We start from the raw sequence: 20,790 nt of genomic DNA on the forward strand, positions 1-20,790 counted from the left end.
TAACCATCATGATGGTTATGGAACAACTGTTCGCACAAAAACAGGTCAAACATCCATGAAATTAGTGATTTTTGGGTCATTAACGCTTTACTATATGGTGAAAAGTATCAACATTTGTTTCGGTCACATAAGGTACAGCTGGAGTATCGACCGGCGTGCAGCGGGGTACTGTCTGAGTACATACTTTGAGGTATTTTGAATTTGAATTTCCTAATATGGTAGGATGAAAATACCCCGTAAAATACAGCAAAATTACGGCACGCTGTAACTTATGGCGTTACGGTGACAGATGTATAATAATATTAGTTATAATTAGCACATTCCTATTTCCTTAGGTTTCATTAAAATTGGTATTTGTAACTAATTTGGTTCTTGGAATAGCAAAAATAATGTCTAATATGCAAATTAGGCTAATTAATATGCACAAATTTGCATCTAAATCAATCAGTTATTGTTGTATGTTTATTCAGCAGTAAAATATGCAATAAAAAGCATAATTATCAAATGCAAATGCATTAATTAATCAATGGGTTTCAATTTTGCTAAAAAAAAAAAAATTCAATAAAAGATTAATTACTATCAACAACGAGTAAAAATTAAATGCTTTTACTTACCTTCTCTAACTTCATGCCCATAGATCATACCATCTTTACTAATAAACGTCACTGAAAGCGAAACAGTCTCAGTCAGAGGAATGTCAGGTGGCTTGTAGGAAAGCACATTGCTTCTCTCAGTCACAAAGCTATCTGGACTGTTTCTTGGTGAGACCGAAGATGGTGCAACTGAGACATTTATCACAGCTCCTCCAAAGGGCGCTCCTGCTACATTGTTAATACCTGGGGGCGATGGAAGACAGTCTAATCCCGCAGGACCATTTACATTATTTAAAATGTTAGTCGGTGGAAAAACAGTTATTTTGGTTATATCATTTGCAATGACAACAGGCATTACTGGTTCCTTGGTAATCACAACAGTTTCTTCACTAGGTATTGCCATATCAACTACTTTACTCTCTTTGTCAATATCAAAATCATCCGCATCATCAAATATTCCCTCAGATTGCTCTTCAGTTTTCACCTCCTTCATATCCTGTTTTTTCGGTGATATTTCATTATTCTTCACCACTGACTCCAACTCTTCCGAACCCTCATCAGGTTCAATCATCGGCGATATCTTTAGTGTTATTTCCTGTTCCTTCACTGGAGAGATGGATTTTGTCTGCCTGTATAAATAAAGAAAATACGTAATCACATTTAAAAATATACAAAGTATGAACACGAGATATAGATCTGAATAGCATTCATTAAAACAAAATGGCCACCAATATATGTGTAACATTTCAACGTGATAGGTCAAGAAAGAGAGATAGGGTGTGAAAAATGGCTGTCAGGCGACCATTTTGAATCTGGTCTGCATAAAAATAATTGTTGTGCATCAAAAACGGTTCAATGAAGTTTGAATGAAATATATCCATGAACAATTGAATAGCTTAATTTTGATGAATTTCAAGCATGAAAATGGCTGCCGTTTGGCCATCTTGAAAAGAATGAATGTGCAAATGTATCCCAATATTTTTGATGTACATTTGAATGAAATCAGTCCCGGCATGTCCAGGATACAGGTTGAGATGCATCTTGAAACATCTGCAGAATTGAGAAGTAAAAGTACAAAAAACAAGCCGTGCATGGCACAGTCCCCGTTAGTTATCAAATTTAAGTTTATAGTAATATAGCTGGAATATAACCATGTCAGGAATATGGTTATTTTAACATTAAAATGATTGACATTTGTATCTGATCGTCAAACAAGTACTTGTCCATATTGAGAGATATTGCTCTGGAACAGCATTCAAAATCAGCCATTTTGAATGAATGTATATATATATATAACATGATGTATAACGAATATATAAAATTTGAATATAATCAGTCAAAGCATTTAAGAGATATGGCTCTAGAAGCCCAATCATTAAAACAAAATGGCCGCCAGTCAGCTATTTTGAATCCAATCTGAAAAATAAAATGACATGCATCAGGAACCTGTAATGTCTAACGTGTGTTACAAGTTTGAACAAAATCCATCCATAAATGCAAGAAATGCTTGATATTCGAGGATTTTTTCAGCACAAAAATAGCACACTTTGAAAAAGATCATCAAACCGATATATCCGTATATCTGTGACATGATGTATAATGAATATTAAAAATTTGAACATAATCAGACAAAACAAGTCAGACATATGGGTCTGGAAACCCATTCATTAAAACAAAATGGCCGCCAGACAGCCATTTTTAATCTGATCTGAAAAATAAAATGACGTGCATCAGGAACCCGTAATGTCTAATGTACATGTATGTACCAAGTTTGAACGAAATCCATCCATAAATGCCAGAAATGCTTGATATTTGATGATTTTTTAGTACAAAAATGACAACCATTCGGCCATTTTAAATAGGATCGTCAAACCAATATATCTATGACATGATGTATAATGAATAACGAATATTTAAAATTTGAACATAATCAGTCAAAACAAGTTGGAGATATGGCACGAGAACCACATTGATTAATACAAAATGGCCACCAGCCGGCCATTTTGAATGTTATCTGAAAAACAAAATTATTTGCATCAGGTCCCATAATGTCTAATGTATATACCAAGTTTGAGCAAAATCCATCTATAAACAGCCGAGAAATGGTTGCTTTTTATGATTTTTTAGCACAAAAATGGCCGGCATTGGACCATCTTGAATCAGATCGTAAAACAAAATAATGTGCATCAAGGTCCTATAATGTCCAACGTATATACAAGGTTTGAACAAAATCCATCTGTAAACAACCGAGAAATGCTCGATTTTGATGATTTTTAGCACAAAAATGGCCGCCATTCGGCCATCTTGAATCAGATCATGAAACAAATTGACGTGCATATGTATGATATCATGTATGATGTATGTGTGAAGTTTGATTGTGATTGGTCCAGGCATTTCTAAGATACAGGTCCGGACGCACGCACACACGCACGGACACACGGAGGTCAAAAAACATAAGTCCCCGTATTCGGACTGTGTCCGAACGGGGACTAACAAAAAACCCTGAAGGCATCCAAAAACATTATTGTCCAAGGATATACCGAAAACCATGATGATCATGATACATTCAAGACCCCTGGAAAAATACAAGGATAATCACACTTACGGTCGACAGGGCAAAGCGAGTCCTTGCAATATCATAGTCTGCACAGCACTTTCTAATACTGGCTCTGGTGCTTTGTCTGTATCACTTGTGACTATAGTAGTGGGGGACTCATAAAGCAAATCAATTGGTACAGTGGTGGCTACTCCTTCATCACCATATTCTGCCTGCAAATAATTGCGCAACAGCTATTTTTTCTTTTTCAAGAGAGAAAAGTTGAGAGTTCTCTCATACTGGGGACTTAACAACCCTTATTGAAAATGCACATGAAAGCTTGGATATATTTGAAACAGGCATGTTTCATAAAAGTATGGGCCATATAACTGAGAATCTCAGGAACCAGAGTAATTATTAAGTCATTAACTGTCAAGAACAAAGTTCTTGTCATTATTTGAATAAATTTGATTTGAGGACACAAATGGGAAAGACAAAAAAAATTGGCATGCACATTTTGGTTTTCTATCAAATTTAAACTTATTAAGTTGGTTAAGAGTGTAAGAGAAAAGGAAGTATTTAAAAAATACAACAAAATATCAGTTGGTTAAATTTCATTGAAACTCAAAAGTAAAATTGCTTTGACACTTTGAGTATGGCTGAATCAAAATGCATAACAAAATGACATGTATTAAAATCCCATGATCAGTGATGTAAATACAAAGTTTGAATAAAATTGGCCTAAGCACTTTAAACATAGTATAATTTATTCAAAATATTAATCACCTGAATGTAAAATTATTTACAAGAACAATAAATTCATCATTTTAATAGTTTGAGGAAATAGAAGTCATACCTTTTGAATCAGGAAACATTGAACACCACAAATGAGTGTTACTAAAAATTCACAAGCGGTTCTTGTCCAATTTTTTCCGCCAGCTGGCTGTATCCCAGATAAATGACAACATATTGCATATGGGGGAGGAATCATGAACTCTGGTTTTAATACGCGTAAACTGTCAAGAGTTATAACTTCAGAATTACCATAGTCAATGTAGAGAACCTAAATAAACACAAAATTAAAATACAGAATTAAAAATTAGAATTAAAGCCATGCATGGCACATATTGAGAGATATTGCTGTTGAACAGCATTAATTAAAACAAAATGGCCATCGGTCAGTCATTTTGAATTTGAACAGAATCCTCGCATAACCGGAATGCCAGAAAAGCTTGATTTTTGTGGACAAAAATTGCCACCATTCAGACATTTTGAATCAAATCAATACATCATAACATAATCAGTCAAAGCATGTCAGAGACATGGCACTCGAACCACATTCATTAAAACAAAATGACCACCAGTCGGCCATTTTGAATCTGATCTGAAAAACAAAATGACATACATCAGGGACTCATAATGTCTAATTGTATGTACCAAGTTTGAACAAAATCCATCTATAAACAGCAAAGAAATGCTTTATTAGTACAAATTACAATGCTCGCTATCCGGCCATTTTGAATCAGATTGTGAAACAAATGATGAGCATATGTATGTTGTATGTGTAATGTTTGAATGCATGTTTGGTCCAGCGTATCTAAGATGTATGTCTGGGCGTGCACATGTATGCATGCATGCAGGGCAATCCATAAGTCCCTGTTCGGGCGCAGTCTTAGAAAAAGTAAACCCACAAACATTTGTAAATAATTTGCCACAATTTTAGATCTACATCATACTTAGCACACACAGGTTTTCCAGGTAGCAATGATATAATCCTAGATCGACACCATACTTACCACACACAGGTTTCCAGGTAGCAATGATATAATCCTAGATCGACACCATACTTACCACACACAGGTTTCCAGGTACAGTACTCATTCCGCTCAACCTCCCGCTTTTATCGCTTTTTTTCCGACCGCTTATCGCTTAATTTCCGCTCGCTCGCTGCTTTCCGACCGGAAACCGACCGCTTTTTTTCCGCTCGCTCGCGTTCGCTTTTGTTCGCTCGCTCGCTCGCTTTTGTTCGCTCGCTCGCTCCTGCTATGGCTGGCTTCAGAAACATCGTCCGCTTGCCAACCGACCGCTGGAGTAACAATGATCGTACATTGTATGTATAAACTTAAGTTTTTATTCGTAATAAATTTAGGTTTTAATGACGATTCAAAACACAACGCCTATTGCTTCTCTGTGTTGGAACAAAGACGCCTTCAAATCACTTGACACATTGTAACGTTTGCTACGCAAGTCGAACTGTGACCTGTATTTACATATTTACGTCCTTGTGTGTGTAGTTCAACTATATAACTGGTCAATCGCGATATGTATTGAGTACTAGTATTTGTGTGTTGTGTGTGTGTTTCTGTGTGTGATTTTGACTAAATTTATTCCGAACGGCGCTCAAAATAATTTGACACTTTGTTATTTGCGAACGCAACTCACACTATGACCCTTACTCAATTTGCACAAGTAATACGAATGCTGTAGTTCAGAAAATCTATTGGTTAACTTTTGCTCGTGTCTGGGTGCGCAAAACAAAACTGCACATATAATTATCGCATAGCTGAATTTCTACAAATCAATTGGACTTAAACTACTAGTATAATGACTGTGACGATTAATCGCTTGTCTGAGTACATGCGACGACGAATTATTGGATTGGCAGCAGCCGGGCGAAAAATGAAAGAGATCTCGGAACAGTTAATTTGTTGAGGAAAACAAACAAACGCAGCCAGTGATACATTTTGAAAACAAAAATACAAAATAAACGCAATCAGAGGCGCCGACCACGCGCGTTGGAAATAAATAAAACGTGTTGTGACAGTCTCACCAAACTCTTTCACTCGCGCAATGTAATTATGTTATTTCCCAAAGCCCTTATATTTAATACATTGACAAAAAACACCGCAAGAAAAATGTAAATCAGGCTTGTAATTACTAGTAACTCTACTCGAACGCAATGTTGATCACTGTAAAAGTGGATAAATTCGAACCGTCATCAAATTCAAAATTCAAGCAATCTCGTTGAATGTCAAAAATAAACTCTATGTTTAGAAAGACAAAAACAACACCATATTAGAGTGCAAAAAAGTTAACAGCAAAGAACGAGAAGTGCATGTGGGAAAGCGATGAGTGAACTCGAGGAAAATTATGCTGATGTGAGAACAAGCCATATACCCGCGGAGTACTTGCTAAAACATCGAGAAAATGTGCCATTTCAAAGGGCACCCTTACAAATAATGTATGCGATTGTGTGAACATGATAACGTGCAAACAAGCAACAGGGCTCGTGGTCCACAAGGAAACTTAGCGATTACGCAGTTAGATGTATACGGCTGTTGTAAACAGAGACTCCTTCGATCTCATATAAGCAGGTTCACGTGGATGTATCATTTTCAACTATTACCAACAACGCTATGATAACATACTAGACATTATGAAATTCTTTTGTTTTTTTGTAGAAAAATACAGTAATTTTACCAAGTAAAATCATATTTATTAAAATTGTTGTTCATACATGAGTTGTCGAACACACTACATAGTTTGTAATTTCATCCAGCTCCTTTCAGTCACGATTCAAGACAAATAAAAGGCGCAAATATAGATAATATAGCAAATTATTTTTTTCTGTAATATTCGTGTGTAATCAGTAATTATGAAAAAAAATATGGGTACATATGGATTTCGTTATTAATTATTCTTAATATCAATTTCTAAATTATTTTGTCAAAATCAGGTTTTTTTCCAGGTTTTTTCCCCCCAAAACGAAAGAATTTCATAATGTCGGGAACGAGAAGTTTGTTTTTATTATTATTTATTGGGAACGGAAAGTCTTTATCGTAGTGCTTCGCCTCGGTTGACAATGAGCTCTTCGGGTCGCTAAAACTGTATGTCCACCTCTGTTGGGGTGAACATTTGTATTATTATACTGAATAAATCTTATAACAGAAATGGTGGCACTCAATCATGGCAATCTTGCAGGTCATCGTTAGAAAGATTTTCGGAGGCAAATTTAATCTTGAAGGATTGCAGGAAATTGACCCTTACCGATTCATATTTATGAATTAATCGGGATTCAGGAAAAAAAAAAAACGCTTTCGCGTGGGACTTTTCATGCAAATATTGTGAATGGTTCCCCGACACTGATTCCTTTTTAACTTTCAATTTTTCTAAGACGCGGCAAACCCTGCTCATGACTGGAGACGTCGTCAAGATGCAGGTGCGATTCCCCTTAGCAACGCGTTCTATTTATTTCCAAAGCGTGTGGTCGGCGCCTTTGTTTGCGTTTATTTTGTTCTTTTATCTATCTATCACTGGCAGCGTTTGTTTTGTCGCGTCTCACAACTTAATGTCCAAGCTAACTTTGTTTTGGCTGTAAGTGAACTACGTACAGCTGATGAAAGTATTTCGCCCAGAGTTCGCAAAAAACGGAATACCCTGCAAAATTTGAATCCTTTATTTTATAACGAGACATTGGGCGCAAAAATAAAAACCATAATTGTAATTCAACAAGTTTATGTAACGTGTTAGTCCGCTTGCCAGTCGCCTAGTTAAAAAACGCGATCTCCGTTGATGTCGGCTTCGACAACTTCGGACAAGTAAGATGGGCGCTGGCCGACATTACATTTGCAAGTATTGTATTTGTTTGACAAATTGTACACTACGGTCATTCTATAACAATCGATCAGTCGTTTTTTTCACAGTCTTACTATTCCTGCAGATATTCTTTAATTGTTATAGGTGCCACGGATTTTAACATAACTACAACTTGACCCGTGTTAAACCCAAACCAGGCGTGCATGACAACCATCACCCTACACACGGTTACTCAACGAATACCGTACTCTACAGTAGACATTTTTCGCTCTCCACCAAAAATAGAATGGTTTTATTTCATATTAGTTGTTGTCGGGGCGAGATGCAAATCATAGGTGTGTTTGTTGATTAAGTTTGAATTGTCTAGTTAGACTTCAAAATGTTTTCTATAATTAATATTCAATTTGCTGTATTATTTCTGTTCAGCAATAGCTTTGATGTTTAGTTTAGATTATTCGTATTCTTATTATATCATACATTGTATTTGACCTATGACATTATTACCGCGATCAGTGATTGGTTTAAAACCGATCTATCACAACTTGAGTTTTGTGTCATGTGACACTTGAGGTCCTCGTGCCATTGTTATCGTTATTATTATTTTTACGTTTGTTGTTGTTTCAAGCCGATGTTGATGTTTCCTTTTCAAAGTTCAATAAATGTCAATCCTGACATGAGACTTTCCGACTTCGTGAATTGTTCCGACCTATAGAGTACAGTGGCTATACTTCGAGCCAAATCACAGCCATATATTGGTGCAAGAGACCAGGATTCAACGGAGCAATTCAAAGTCGCGCGACACAGTGAAAGTTTCAACCAGCACAGTTTTCAACATGGCACCAAAAATCACCACGCTAATCAAGAACAGAGATAGAGCAAGAGTCAAGCTACAAGCGGTGCTACAACCCATTGAACAACTAGTATCCAACTACGAGACAGCTCAAGACAAGACCGTCGCATATCGGGAAATCGCCGCAAGAAAGTTAACCGTTGATACGCGAGTCGAAGCCCTAGTCACCGCCGACGGATATGTCACGGGTCTCATCGATATCGACGACCCAGAATTCGCCGCTACTGACAGTTATGAGGTAGATATACTGAATCGTGTTGCTTTTATTACTTTATTTGTCAATCAAAACAATCCTGCTTCAATTCTAGACCCAAATCAACGACCAGTCAGCGTACAACGCCACCCACCTCAACTCAAAACTGTTCAACTGCCTCGCCTCGAGATACCCATTTTCCGCGGAGACCCACTAACATGGAACGAATTCAACGACAATTTTAAGGCCACAATTGATTCAAATACGCAGATTACCGATGTACAGAAGTTTACGTACTTGCGATCATTTGTTGCCGACGACGCCAAGCAACTCATAGACGGCTATCAGATGTCCGCCGAAAATTACAAACTGGCATACGCACTGCTAGAAAAGCGTTACGGGCAGACACAACTTATTATTCAAGCGCACATGGAGTCATTATGGACGCGTGCACCACCCGATTATAACGCCACATCTTTGCGAACATTTCACGATAATCTGGACACAACTATTCGCTCACTCAAAGCTCTTGGACAGGATGAATCTCACTACGAAAAGCTATTGATACCGTTTTTACTCAAGCAACTGCCAGTTCAATTTCAACGCCAACTTTCTCGATCCAACACGGATGATACATGGACTTTGGCGACGCTCAGCAAAGCAATGCTACATGAAATCAAAGCTCTCAACATTGGATCAGACGACGCTGCTGATAGCGATCACTACCCATCGTCTGTTGCTGCTTTCAATACCAACAGTCAGTATCCTCAGTCAAAACAAGCAGCTGGTACCCATGGTAACTATCAATGCAATCCACATGTCTCTAACAAAACAAAATATACTGCTAATGCCAGAACACACACTGCACAAAACAATGCTAAATCACAGCAGTATACACCCAGATCACCACATTGCACTTACTGTAATGGTAAACATTATACCACAGACTGTCGTACCATAACAACACGCACAGATCGTTTGAAATTTATACATGATAACAAGCTCTGTTTTAATTGTTTAGGTCATCATCTTTTGCGAGAATGTCGCTCCCGTTGGACTTGTCGCACGTGCAAAGGCAAGCATCATACTTCAATTCACTCGACTATTTCGACAGACACCCAGCAAAATAAATCAAGCGATACCCACATAAATTTCGCGCATGTATCAAATCACTCTCCCAAGCGACCATTTCTCAATAGGCGGTCAAATACCGACCCACCACCGCGCGTCTTGCTGAAAACCGCACGAATCACCACATTTGGCAATGGTGTTTCTAGGGTCGCTACAGTCCTTTTTGATGAGGGGGCTGATAGGAGTTTTGTGACAACAAAGTTTGCAAATTCGATAAATGCAAATCCCAATTACTCGGAAACTCTCAATCTGAAATCATTTTCCAATTCGAAAACAGGGTATAAAACGATACCTCGTACCACTGTCGGTCTTCTACAGATAGATGGTATAAAGAGCGCAATCGACTTGCTCATAGTCAATGAAATTTCCGATAATTTAGATAACAATCTCACACACGATTTACGCAATATATCACATATACGCAACCTCAAATTAGCACACCCACTTTCTCACGACACTAACATGACTGTGGATGTATTGATTGGTGCTGACCATTATTGGGACTATGTTGGATCCCACATCATTAGAGGTTGCAGTCCTGTCGCAGTTTCTTCCGCTTTCGGCTATCTCTTATCAGGGCCTATTCCTTCAACTAGACGGAGGGGAAGAAATATCCAGACTTTTCATATATCCAGTGTCAAAGCCCCAGATACTGAACTCGATAGTTTAGTCAGCTCATTTTGGGATTTAGAGACAGTTGGTGTTTACGATACAATCAAGTCAAGCAAACTCAAAGTAGCACAAAATGAACAATACACACAATATATTGATCATTGCCTCACCACCGAAGATGGAAGATACACAGCTAAATTACCTTGGAAACCGGATCACCCTACCTTACATACCAACTATCAAGCAGCAAATACTCGCACCAGAAAAATGATCGCCAAGCTACCAGACAAACTTGTCAAAGTTTACGACAACATTATCAATGATCAGTTGCATAGAGGTTTTATTGAGAGAGTCACCGATGATAGTACAAATATCGGGCACTACTTACCTCATCGCTCGGTCAAGAAGGACAGCGAGTCTACTCCAATTAGAATAGTGTACGACTGTTCAGCAACTACTGGTAAGGACCAGCCCAGCCTCAATCAGTGTTTAGATACAGGACCCCCACTTCTCAATTCATTAACGTCTATACTACTGAGATTTCGAGCAGACCCCATAGCATTAACCGCAGATATTGAAAAGGCTTTCTTACAAATTAGTCTACATGAAGCCGACCGGAAATACACTAAATTTCTATGGTTAACGGACTCAACCAATATTAATAGCCCTTTCGAAACCTTCCAGTTCAAATCAGTTCTATTCGGCGCTACATGTTCACCCTTCATATTGAATGCAGCCATCAAACATTTAACGAATGAACACTCTTCAAAATCGACAGCCCAAGTTCTACAACAGGACATTTACGTCGATGACGTAGTTTCTAGTTGCGCATCTTCAATGGAAGCATTACAGTTCTATGAACAATCAATCAATATCCTATCTACACGCAAGTTTAACTTACGTTCCTGGAACACTAATGATGCATTTCTGAGACAAGTTATTGATATTGATGGTCGATCCAACTCAAAGTCTGACTTATCAATTCTCGGGATCCGCTGGGATTCTAAAGCTGACCTTCTGCGCGTGAAACCATTAAAAACGCCGAACTTCGGACAATTTACTTCTAAGCGAGATATCGTAGCATATAGCGCTAGTCTATATGATCCACTAGGTTTGTTTTCTCCTGTTCATATCAAAGCAAAATTGATCATTCAACATTTATGGATCACCAATCACAACTGGGATACACCCATCGACTCTGAAATACTACAACAATGGCAAAATATAGCCGATGATCTCTACAAGATGACGAACAATCACATCCAGCGCAAATATTTTGTCAACAATCCGACTAGTGTTGAAATTCACACATTTTCTGATGCATCAGACAAGGCCTACGGAGCCGCAGTGTATTTAGTATCTGACACCGAATCTACATTAGTGATGGCAAAGGCACGAGTTGCTCCCATAAACAAGCAAACCCTAACAATACCACGCTTAGAGTTAATGGGAGCCCTGATTGGAACACGACTTAGTCAATTTGTTGGTAAATCCCTTGAACGGAAATACTCAATCTCAAAATATGTGTTATGGTCAGATAGTCAGATAACATTACATTGGCTACATGGACGAGGTAAACAGAATGTGTTTACTCGCAATCGTGTGACAGAAATCAACTCATTTCAACAGGAACTCCACTACGTCAATACAGCAGAGAACCCAGCCGACTTAGTAACCCGAGGTATCACACCAGCTGAGCTATCAGAATCAAAATTGTGGTGGAACGGACCGTTTTGGTTAACTAATCGACAACACTGGCCCAGATGCGAGTTATTTGATACTCCAAACACAACCAATTCTGATCAACGTGTGAAGACAGGGGACACTTCAGTATCCACATATACGCAAGCCCCATCTTCAACGCCCACTGAAGTCTCTGAACAGACAGTACTTCACACTGTTGTTACAACAATGCCAAATTTAGAAAACGCACAACTAGGCCCTCCATTCATATCGCCTACGATACGCGAACAATCAATCTCAGTCACAGAAACTTCCACAGAAGTCAACTACAATATTGACAATGTATTCCAGATCGAACATTATCAAAATTTATCACATCTACTTAGAGTTACAGCGTTTGTATTACGTTTCATTAACAAGTTGAGAGAACGCACAAAGAAGACAGCCATATTGACCTCTCCAGATGACAACAATCAACAAACAACAGCGCCCTCACCGACCGAACTAGAGACCGCCGAGCTAGTTTGGATTCAGAATATTCAACATATGTACTACGCTGATGAAATTCGAAGACTAACCAAGAACGATGGTAAACTTGGAATTCTCTGCAAGCAACTCAAGCTATTCGTCGACAGCGATCAATTATTACGTGCAGGAGGTCGACTGCAGAATACCAACTTACCCTTCAACACTGTACACCCGATATTGATCCCCGGTAAACATGCGTTCACCACAATGATAATTCGGGACACTCATTTAAGTCTTCAACATGCCGGTACTAACGCAGTCACGTCTCAATTACGCGAGCGGTACTGGATAATCTCAATGCGACGCTACGTCAAAGCAGTTCTACGCCAATGCGTCATTTGCAAGAAAGTAGACGGTACGCCATACTCCAAGCCAATTCCAGCGCCACTTCCTACCTTCAGAGTAAAACGATCTGAACCCTTTTCTTCTATTGGAATAGACTACACCGGACACTTATTCGTCAAAGACCCAATCAATCAAGCTATTGTTAAGGTCTACATCTGTCTATTCACATGTACTATCACGCGCGCCATACACTTAGAACTCGTCAGAGATCTTACGACTGAATCGTTTCTATTAGCCCTCCGACGTTTCACATCACGTCGCTCGACACCTAATCTCATCATATCGGACAATGCGTCAACGTTTGTATCAGCGTCACACCAGCTCAAAGAAATCATTCAAAATTCTACAGTACAACGCTATTTATCAGATCAACGCATAGCATGGAAATTTACTCCAAAGCGCAGTCCATGGTGCGGAGGTTTCTTTGAACGAATGATTTCTATTACCAAGACAAGCCTTAAGAAAGTTCTTGGGCGATCCTGTGTGACCTATGTCGAATTGGAGACTATTCTGACCGAAATTGAATCTTCAATAAATGAACGACCGCTGACATTTGTTTCTTCAGATATCGCCGATCTGAATCCGCTCACACCTTCACATTTGATCAACGGGCGTAGTATACACAGTTTACCACAAGCTACTGAAACGGTCACAAACCCCAATATCTTGATGAATCATCACATTGCAAATCACCGATATCGTTACCTCACTATGCTTCAAGATGCCTTCTGGAGGCGTTGGTCGCATGAATATATCACCGCTCTTCGCGAACGGCACATCAACCAACACAAGGGTGTCAAAACCAATAGAATCAAAGTTGGTGATATAGTTTTAGTACATGATGACATCAAGAAGCGCCTTCACTGGAACCTAGCCTGTGTTACCAAGTTATTACCAGGTTCGGACGGTATTGTTCGCGCAGCAGAAATCAAGACGAAAAGTGGAATGACCAACCGAGACATTTCACGTTTATATCCATTAGAGATATCAACCGACAACACACAATCTGATCAAGAAATATCAACGGACATATCTGCGACGTCATTGATCGATTCACAACCAATCAATGATGAAGTAGACAATTCTAACACAACGCAAATTCACAGACAATCACGAAGAAAGGCAGCTCAACTAGCCAAACAAAGAATCACCATGCAGTACAATGATAATTCTGTGTGAATAATTACATTGACTCTTTATCACATAGAGACTCTTTTACAAACTTTTCGATATCACCAGAGAACTCTTTTCAAAACAGTGATTTATTACTGAACACTAGAAATAAGTAAGAACAGTATTTCTCATAATAATGAATATTGCACAATTTAGGCAAGATATTCATTTGTATCATAATTCTATGTTATAATGTTCCCTTTATTGAATATTTGAGCATTTTACATTGATTCTACAGTTAAGCAAACCCACTATGTTTTGATACAGGTTTGCCAGCAACTCGTTTGTGCCCGGAGTATGTCGGGGCGAGATGCAAATCATAGGTGTGTTTGTTGATTAAGTTTGAATTGTCTAGTTAGACTTCAAAATGTTTTCTATAATTAATATTCAATTTGCTGTATTATTTCTGTTCAGCAATAGCTTTGATGTTTAGTTTAGATTATTCGTATTCTTATTATATCATACATTGTATTTGACCTATGACATTATTACCGCGATCAGTGATTGGTTTAAAACCGATCTATCACAACTTGAGTTTTGTGTCATGTGACACTTGAGGTCCTCGTGCCATTGTTATCGTTATTATTATTTTTACGTTTGTTGTTGTTTCAAGCCGATGTTGATGTTTCCTTTTCAAAGTTCAATAAATGTCAATCCTGACATGAGACTTTCCGACTTCGTGAATTGTTCCGACCTATAGAGTACAGTGGCTATACTTCGAGCCAAATCACAGCCACAGTTGTGTCTGTGTCAGTGTCGTATTTGATTTCACATGTTTGGTTCGATCTTGTTTATGGTGGACATTATTACTACGCGTATGTATTATTACCAATTTTTTTATGGCCGTGTGATCCACCGTATTTTTTCAACGGTCGTTCTATAAATTTCTGATTGTATTTATTCTTATTTTAACATCATAAAAAACAAAAATGATACACTTGTACATGAAACAGTAGGTAATGAACTGTAAATGCGGGCGGTTTCGCTGTCAGGCGAGCGAGCGAGCGATTGCGCGAGCGGATACTTCCGGATTTGCGCGGTCGAAAAAAAAACCGGAAATTGCGCGGTCGAATTGAACAAAGCGAGCGGAAAAAAAGCGATCGAAATCCGGAAGCGGGCGGGAGGTTCGGCGAAATGAGTACTGTAGCAATGATATAATCCTAGATCGACACCATACTCACCACACACAGGTTTCCAGGTAGCAATGATATAATCCTAGATCGACACCATACTTACCACACACAGGTTTCCAGGTAGCAATAATATAATCCTAGATCGACACCATACTCACCACACACAGGTTTCCAGGTAGCAATGATATAATCCTAGGTCGACACCATACTTACCACACACAGGTTTCCAGGTAGCAATGATACAATCCTAGATCGACACCATACTTACCACACACAGGTTTCCAGGTAGCAATGATATAATCCTAGATCGACACCATACTTACCACACACAGGTTTCCAGGTAGCAATAATATAATCCTAGATCGACACCATACTCACCACACACAGGTTTCCAGGTAGCAATGATATAATCCTAGATCGACACCATACTTACCACACACAGGTTTCCAGGTAGCAATGATACAATCCTAGATCGACACCATACTTACCACACACAGGTTTCCAGGTAGCAATAATATACCGGTAATCCTAGATCGACACCATACTTACCACACACAGGTTTCCAGGTAGCAATAATATAATCCTAGATCGACACCATACTCACCACACACAGGTTTCCAGGTAGCAATGATATAATCCTAGATCGACACCATACTCACCACACACAGGTTTCCAGGTAGCAATGATATAATCCTAGATTGACACCATACTCACCACACACAGGTTTCCAGGTAGCAATGATATAATCCTAGATTGACACCATACTTACCACACACAGGTTTCCAGGTAGCAATGATATAATCCTAGATCGACACCATACTTACCACACACAGGTTTCCAGGTAGCAATAATATAATCCTAGATCGACACCATACTCACCACACACAGGTTTCCAGGTAGCAATGATATAATCCTAGGTCGACACCATACTTACCACACACAGGTTTCCAGGTAGCAATGATACAATCCTAGATCGACACCATACTTACCACACACAGGTTTCCAGGTAGCAATGATATAATCCTAGATCGACACCATACTTACCACACACAGGTTTCCAGGTAGCAATAATATAATCCTAGATCGACACCATACTCACCACACACAGGTTTCCAGGTAGCAATGATATAATCCTAGATCGACACCATACTTACCACACACAGGTTTCCAGGTAGCAATGATACAATCCTAGATCGACACCATACTTACCACACACAGGTTTCCAGGTAGCAATAATATACCGGTAATCCTAGATCGACACCATACTTACCACACACAGGTTTCCAGGTAGCAATAATATAATCCTAGATCGACACCATACTCACCACACACAGGTTTCCAGGTAGCAATGATATAATCCTAGATCGACACCATACTCACCACACACAGGTTTCCAGGTAGCAATGATATAATCCTAGATTGACACCATACTCACCACACACAGGTTTCCAGGTAGCAATGATATAATCCTAGATTGACACCATACTTACCACACACAGGTTTCCAGGTAGCAATGATATAATCCTAGATCGACACCATACTTACCACACACAGGTTTCCAGGTAGCAATAATATAATCCTAGATCGACACCATACTCACCACACACAGGTTTCCAGGTAGCAATAATATACCGGTAATCCTAGATCGACACCATACTTACCACACACAGGTTTCCAGGTAGCAATAATATAATCCTAGATCGACACCATACTCACCACACACAGGTTTCCAGGTAGCAATGATATAATCCTAGGTCGACACCATACTTACCACACACAGGTTTCCAGGTAGCAATGATATAATCCTAGATCGACACCATACTTCTCCATGTACAAACAGTGCAGCGCACATGTCTCCTTCCTCCCACTCTTTTTCTTCAATTTCTTCCAAAGCATTGTAATAACTTGTGATGGACTTCATTAACCTAAAATAAAGCAATTTTGTTTGTTTCTATATTTTGTGCTTGTGCAATCATATCACAAAGTTGATCATAGACGGTAGACGTAAATGGCTTCAGAAATCTTGTTGACAGCCCATGTAGTGTTGGAACACTAGAGAATAGAATACTATTTGAGGGACAAAAACAAGTCTCAATGCTCTCACTCTCAATGAGATCTCGGCAACCATTTTCTTCTAAGGTCTATTTATTGCTACAGCCAAGATTACCGTTAAAGTCCTATTATAAACCGCGGTTTATATTACAATGTATCAATTTAAAAATTGGGATCAAAAGCTCAAGTTCGGGGTGCGGTTTCTATTACGTACATATTGCAATCACTAAATGGGCGTGGTCATTTTTTGTTCACAACACATGCACAAAACAAACAATACACCGTACAATCTCTTGAATAGGCGTCGGGGAAGAGTGAAAGGCCTTATTTTGGTTCTAAAATAGGCGTTACGAAATGTTGAAAAATTACATTCAATCAAAAAAAAATTCTACATGATACAAAAAATACTCAGTATTTTTAATGTAATATGCATTTATTTTTTTTAATTTTCTTGGTAACGAAAAGTATATTCAAACAGAAGTTTCAAATAAAAACACGAATGCACTGCTTAGTAGCAAATGATCACATAACGGTAGCTCGATCCGGCCATGCTGCTGGTCACAAGTGAATAACTTACTTGTTTTCGAAGTATTGATATTGGTGATTATTATTTAGTAGTGATTACAATAACGCACGAAAAATAAATTCGTTGAATTGTTATAAAATGCAAGTAAAATTCAACTTAGTTTCCCCGTAAGCGAATGATTTCAGTCACATGTAAACAGCCGATACGATATCCGCCATGCTTTTGAATGCTCACGTGACGTCGTGACGTATTATTGACCGGATAGGTCAAGTCGCTAATTAACCAATCAAAATGCTGGATGGTGCCCACGTGTCTAAATTACATAGCTCATTTAAATATGTTAATGACAGTTCAGCGACCTCATGGTGAACGCAACACGGAAGAGATTTACCGATAATGTAGTGCGATCTTTTGCCTTTGATTTCCATGGGAAAACGGCACGATTTTTTTTTTAAATCAAGAAATTATTTGTTTTCGAAAGATAAATTATTCTTCAATGCTCAGTTTAACACTTTTACGGTGATAAAAGCTCATTGTCTAAAACTTACGAAACACAGACGTATTCAGAAAGAGTATTGACAGAGGTCGCCGCCAGAACAAAAGCAGTTTCATTGCCAGTCTGACATCTTATCACCGCTGAACAATAAATAGGTGTGAATATTTTTAGGCATGTTGTCGAAACAAAGAATAGGATTAGGAACAATGCCGTTTTGGAACAGCTGGTTGAAACAATGAAGTCAGTCACGGTCTTGTTGAATTGGGGGTGCGGTTAGTAATAGGTACTTTTCAAGTTTTCAATTTTTGTTAAGAACTCTTTAACCCCGAAGCCGGAATTGGGGGTGCGGTTACTATTACGTATGCGGTTTATATTAGGACTTTAACGGTACTACCTTAAGGTTACATCATCATTAATGGTATACGATTACTTTTAAATTATATTTTGTAACTTGTCAGGAATAAGAAAACTACAAGAAGTTAATAAACTGCACTTACTAGGGTTTATAACCCACAAATACTTAGTAGCGTTCTTTCTAAGTGGCACTGCATGAGCAACTTTGCTATAAAATCAAGCATTGATTTTTTTTTAAACTTCAAATGGAAAAAGTTGAACAGATGATGTTTTGCTGTGCGAGTTTTGATGTCACTGGGCAAGTTGTGGAACACAAGAGAGACAATCACAATAAATTCATTTCTTGTAGAAAAACACTGGTACCAGCTCATTATGACCAACACCAAAAAGTCACTACCACATTGCTTTATTGGAGCGCATCTCTAATAGAAGCAAGTAAAAATTGTATTTGTTGTATATTGATTATTTTAACCATAGAAAAAAAACCATGTAACATAATGACTACTATCATACAGTATAAAGAACTTGGTAATTTTTTTAAAATATATTTTTTAAGCTAATGGTTAATCTGACATTGTCAAAGTTAGCATCTCGTTTTATCATTTTTCTCTTAACTTACATACTGAGTCCATCCTCCTCTGCTGTGGCGAGCTGTGCAAATATACATGCTGGTGATTCAATATGACTGACCAATACTTCAGTGTAAGCAACATTATTTGCTGGCTTACACTTAGGTTTGTATTTAGCTGGATGCTTCTCGGCAGTAGCTATTGGACCCACTGGCATGGAAGGTGCTTTTTCCTTCTCTTCTACAGGCTGAATAACGGCTTTATCACTGGCTGAACTGTAATACAATACACACTTTGATTCACAATAAACATAAAATCCCAGTAATATTGAATATCATTTTCTTTTAATATCATGCGAATGAAAAGAATGGAGACATTAGATGCATTTTGTTTTTTGATTGATACCTCGAGAACTCGCACAGCAGATTTGCCAGTTATTAAATCCATTGTGACAGAAAAGCATTCTGTAGATTATTAGTACTAATAATATTCTATCTCATAATAGACTGTTATATTAAAAAGACTTACTTTGGTCCAGTACTTTTAGCAATGCCTTCACTGACTAACAATGCATTGATACAGACATCGGCTTTACCAGTGGTATCATACAACACTACTGATGGAATATCATCTATAATATCTGAAATAGAGAACATTAACCCCATAAAATACTGAATTCTCACTCATGGGTAAATAAGAACATTGGCTGGAAGCTTGTAATCTTGCTAATTTCCTTTACCATCCCTCTATCACATTACTTACCAATAACAACTGCTACTAAAGATTTATGCTGTATCAAATCATGTAATCTCCTACAGGCTGCTTCTGTCCATCTGTCTTCACCATCAGCAACATCTATGTCAGCCAAGGAACATCTCAAGGCCTATAAAAGGGATGGGATGAACGGTTGTCCGAAAAAAATCAGAACCAGAATGTGAAATATTTGGAAGCAGCAAGGACGTCACAGGACTTCAGTGTAACACATCGACCCAAGACGTGAAGTGCGCCCTCAAGCGGAAACATCGTAAACATGCGCTTTCTGCCTATTATTTCATCAACATTATTAGAATGAGTGTATACACAACTACACATTGCGATTATAATAAAATAAATAATATACAACCTAAGTCCATTAATGCAATATCACTTATATTAAACAACCCGTATGTCGATATATTTTTAATTTCATGTCCCGGTTCCGGGTTTTTAGATGAACTGCATAATAGGAAAGGGCTGCACTAGGAGGGACGGGGTTATTAAAAAGACTGTAGACAGTCTTGAAATAATAGTTTTACCAGTCTCCCTATAATATCAAATGATTTACCCAGAAAGTATAATAAAAGCATTTACATTCAGATAACTGGTAAGCTTAGGAGTCTGATATTACAATATACTGTTAAATCTGTACTAGAAGCTGTGG

At 38.3% G+C, this 20,790-nt stretch overlaps 1 protein-coding gene across 1 annotated transcript in view; it reads right to left on the reverse strand.

The window, feature by feature from the left end:
- Positions 1-20,790, reverse strand: part of LOC102810039 (RING finger protein 17-like) — an 85,333-nt gene that overhangs the window by 17,417 nt on the left and 47,126 nt on the right. The window contains exons 21-27 of the mRNA XM_085505178.1: positions 20,133-20,253; positions 19,899-20,010; positions 19,421-19,645; positions 17,145-17,298; positions 3,986-4,192; positions 3,199-3,362; positions 615-1,222 (exon numbers count right to left, since the gene is read on the reverse strand). Coding sequence (XP_085361304.1) covers positions 615-1,222; positions 3,199-3,362; positions 3,986-4,192; positions 17,145-17,298; positions 19,421-19,645; positions 19,899-20,010; positions 20,133-20,253 — 1,591 coding nt within the window. The remainder of the gene's footprint in view (positions 1-614; positions 1,223-3,198; positions 3,363-3,985; positions 4,193-17,144; positions 17,299-19,420; positions 19,646-19,898; positions 20,011-20,132; positions 20,254-20,790) is intronic.

The sequence above is a fragment of the Saccoglossus kowalevskii genome, chromosome 11 (genome assembly GCF_978046115.1).
Source record: "Saccoglossus kowalevskii chromosome 11, keSacKowa6.1, whole genome shotgun sequence".
Lineage (NCBI taxonomy): Eukaryota > Metazoa > Hemichordata > Enteropneusta > Harrimaniidae > Saccoglossus > Saccoglossus kowalevskii.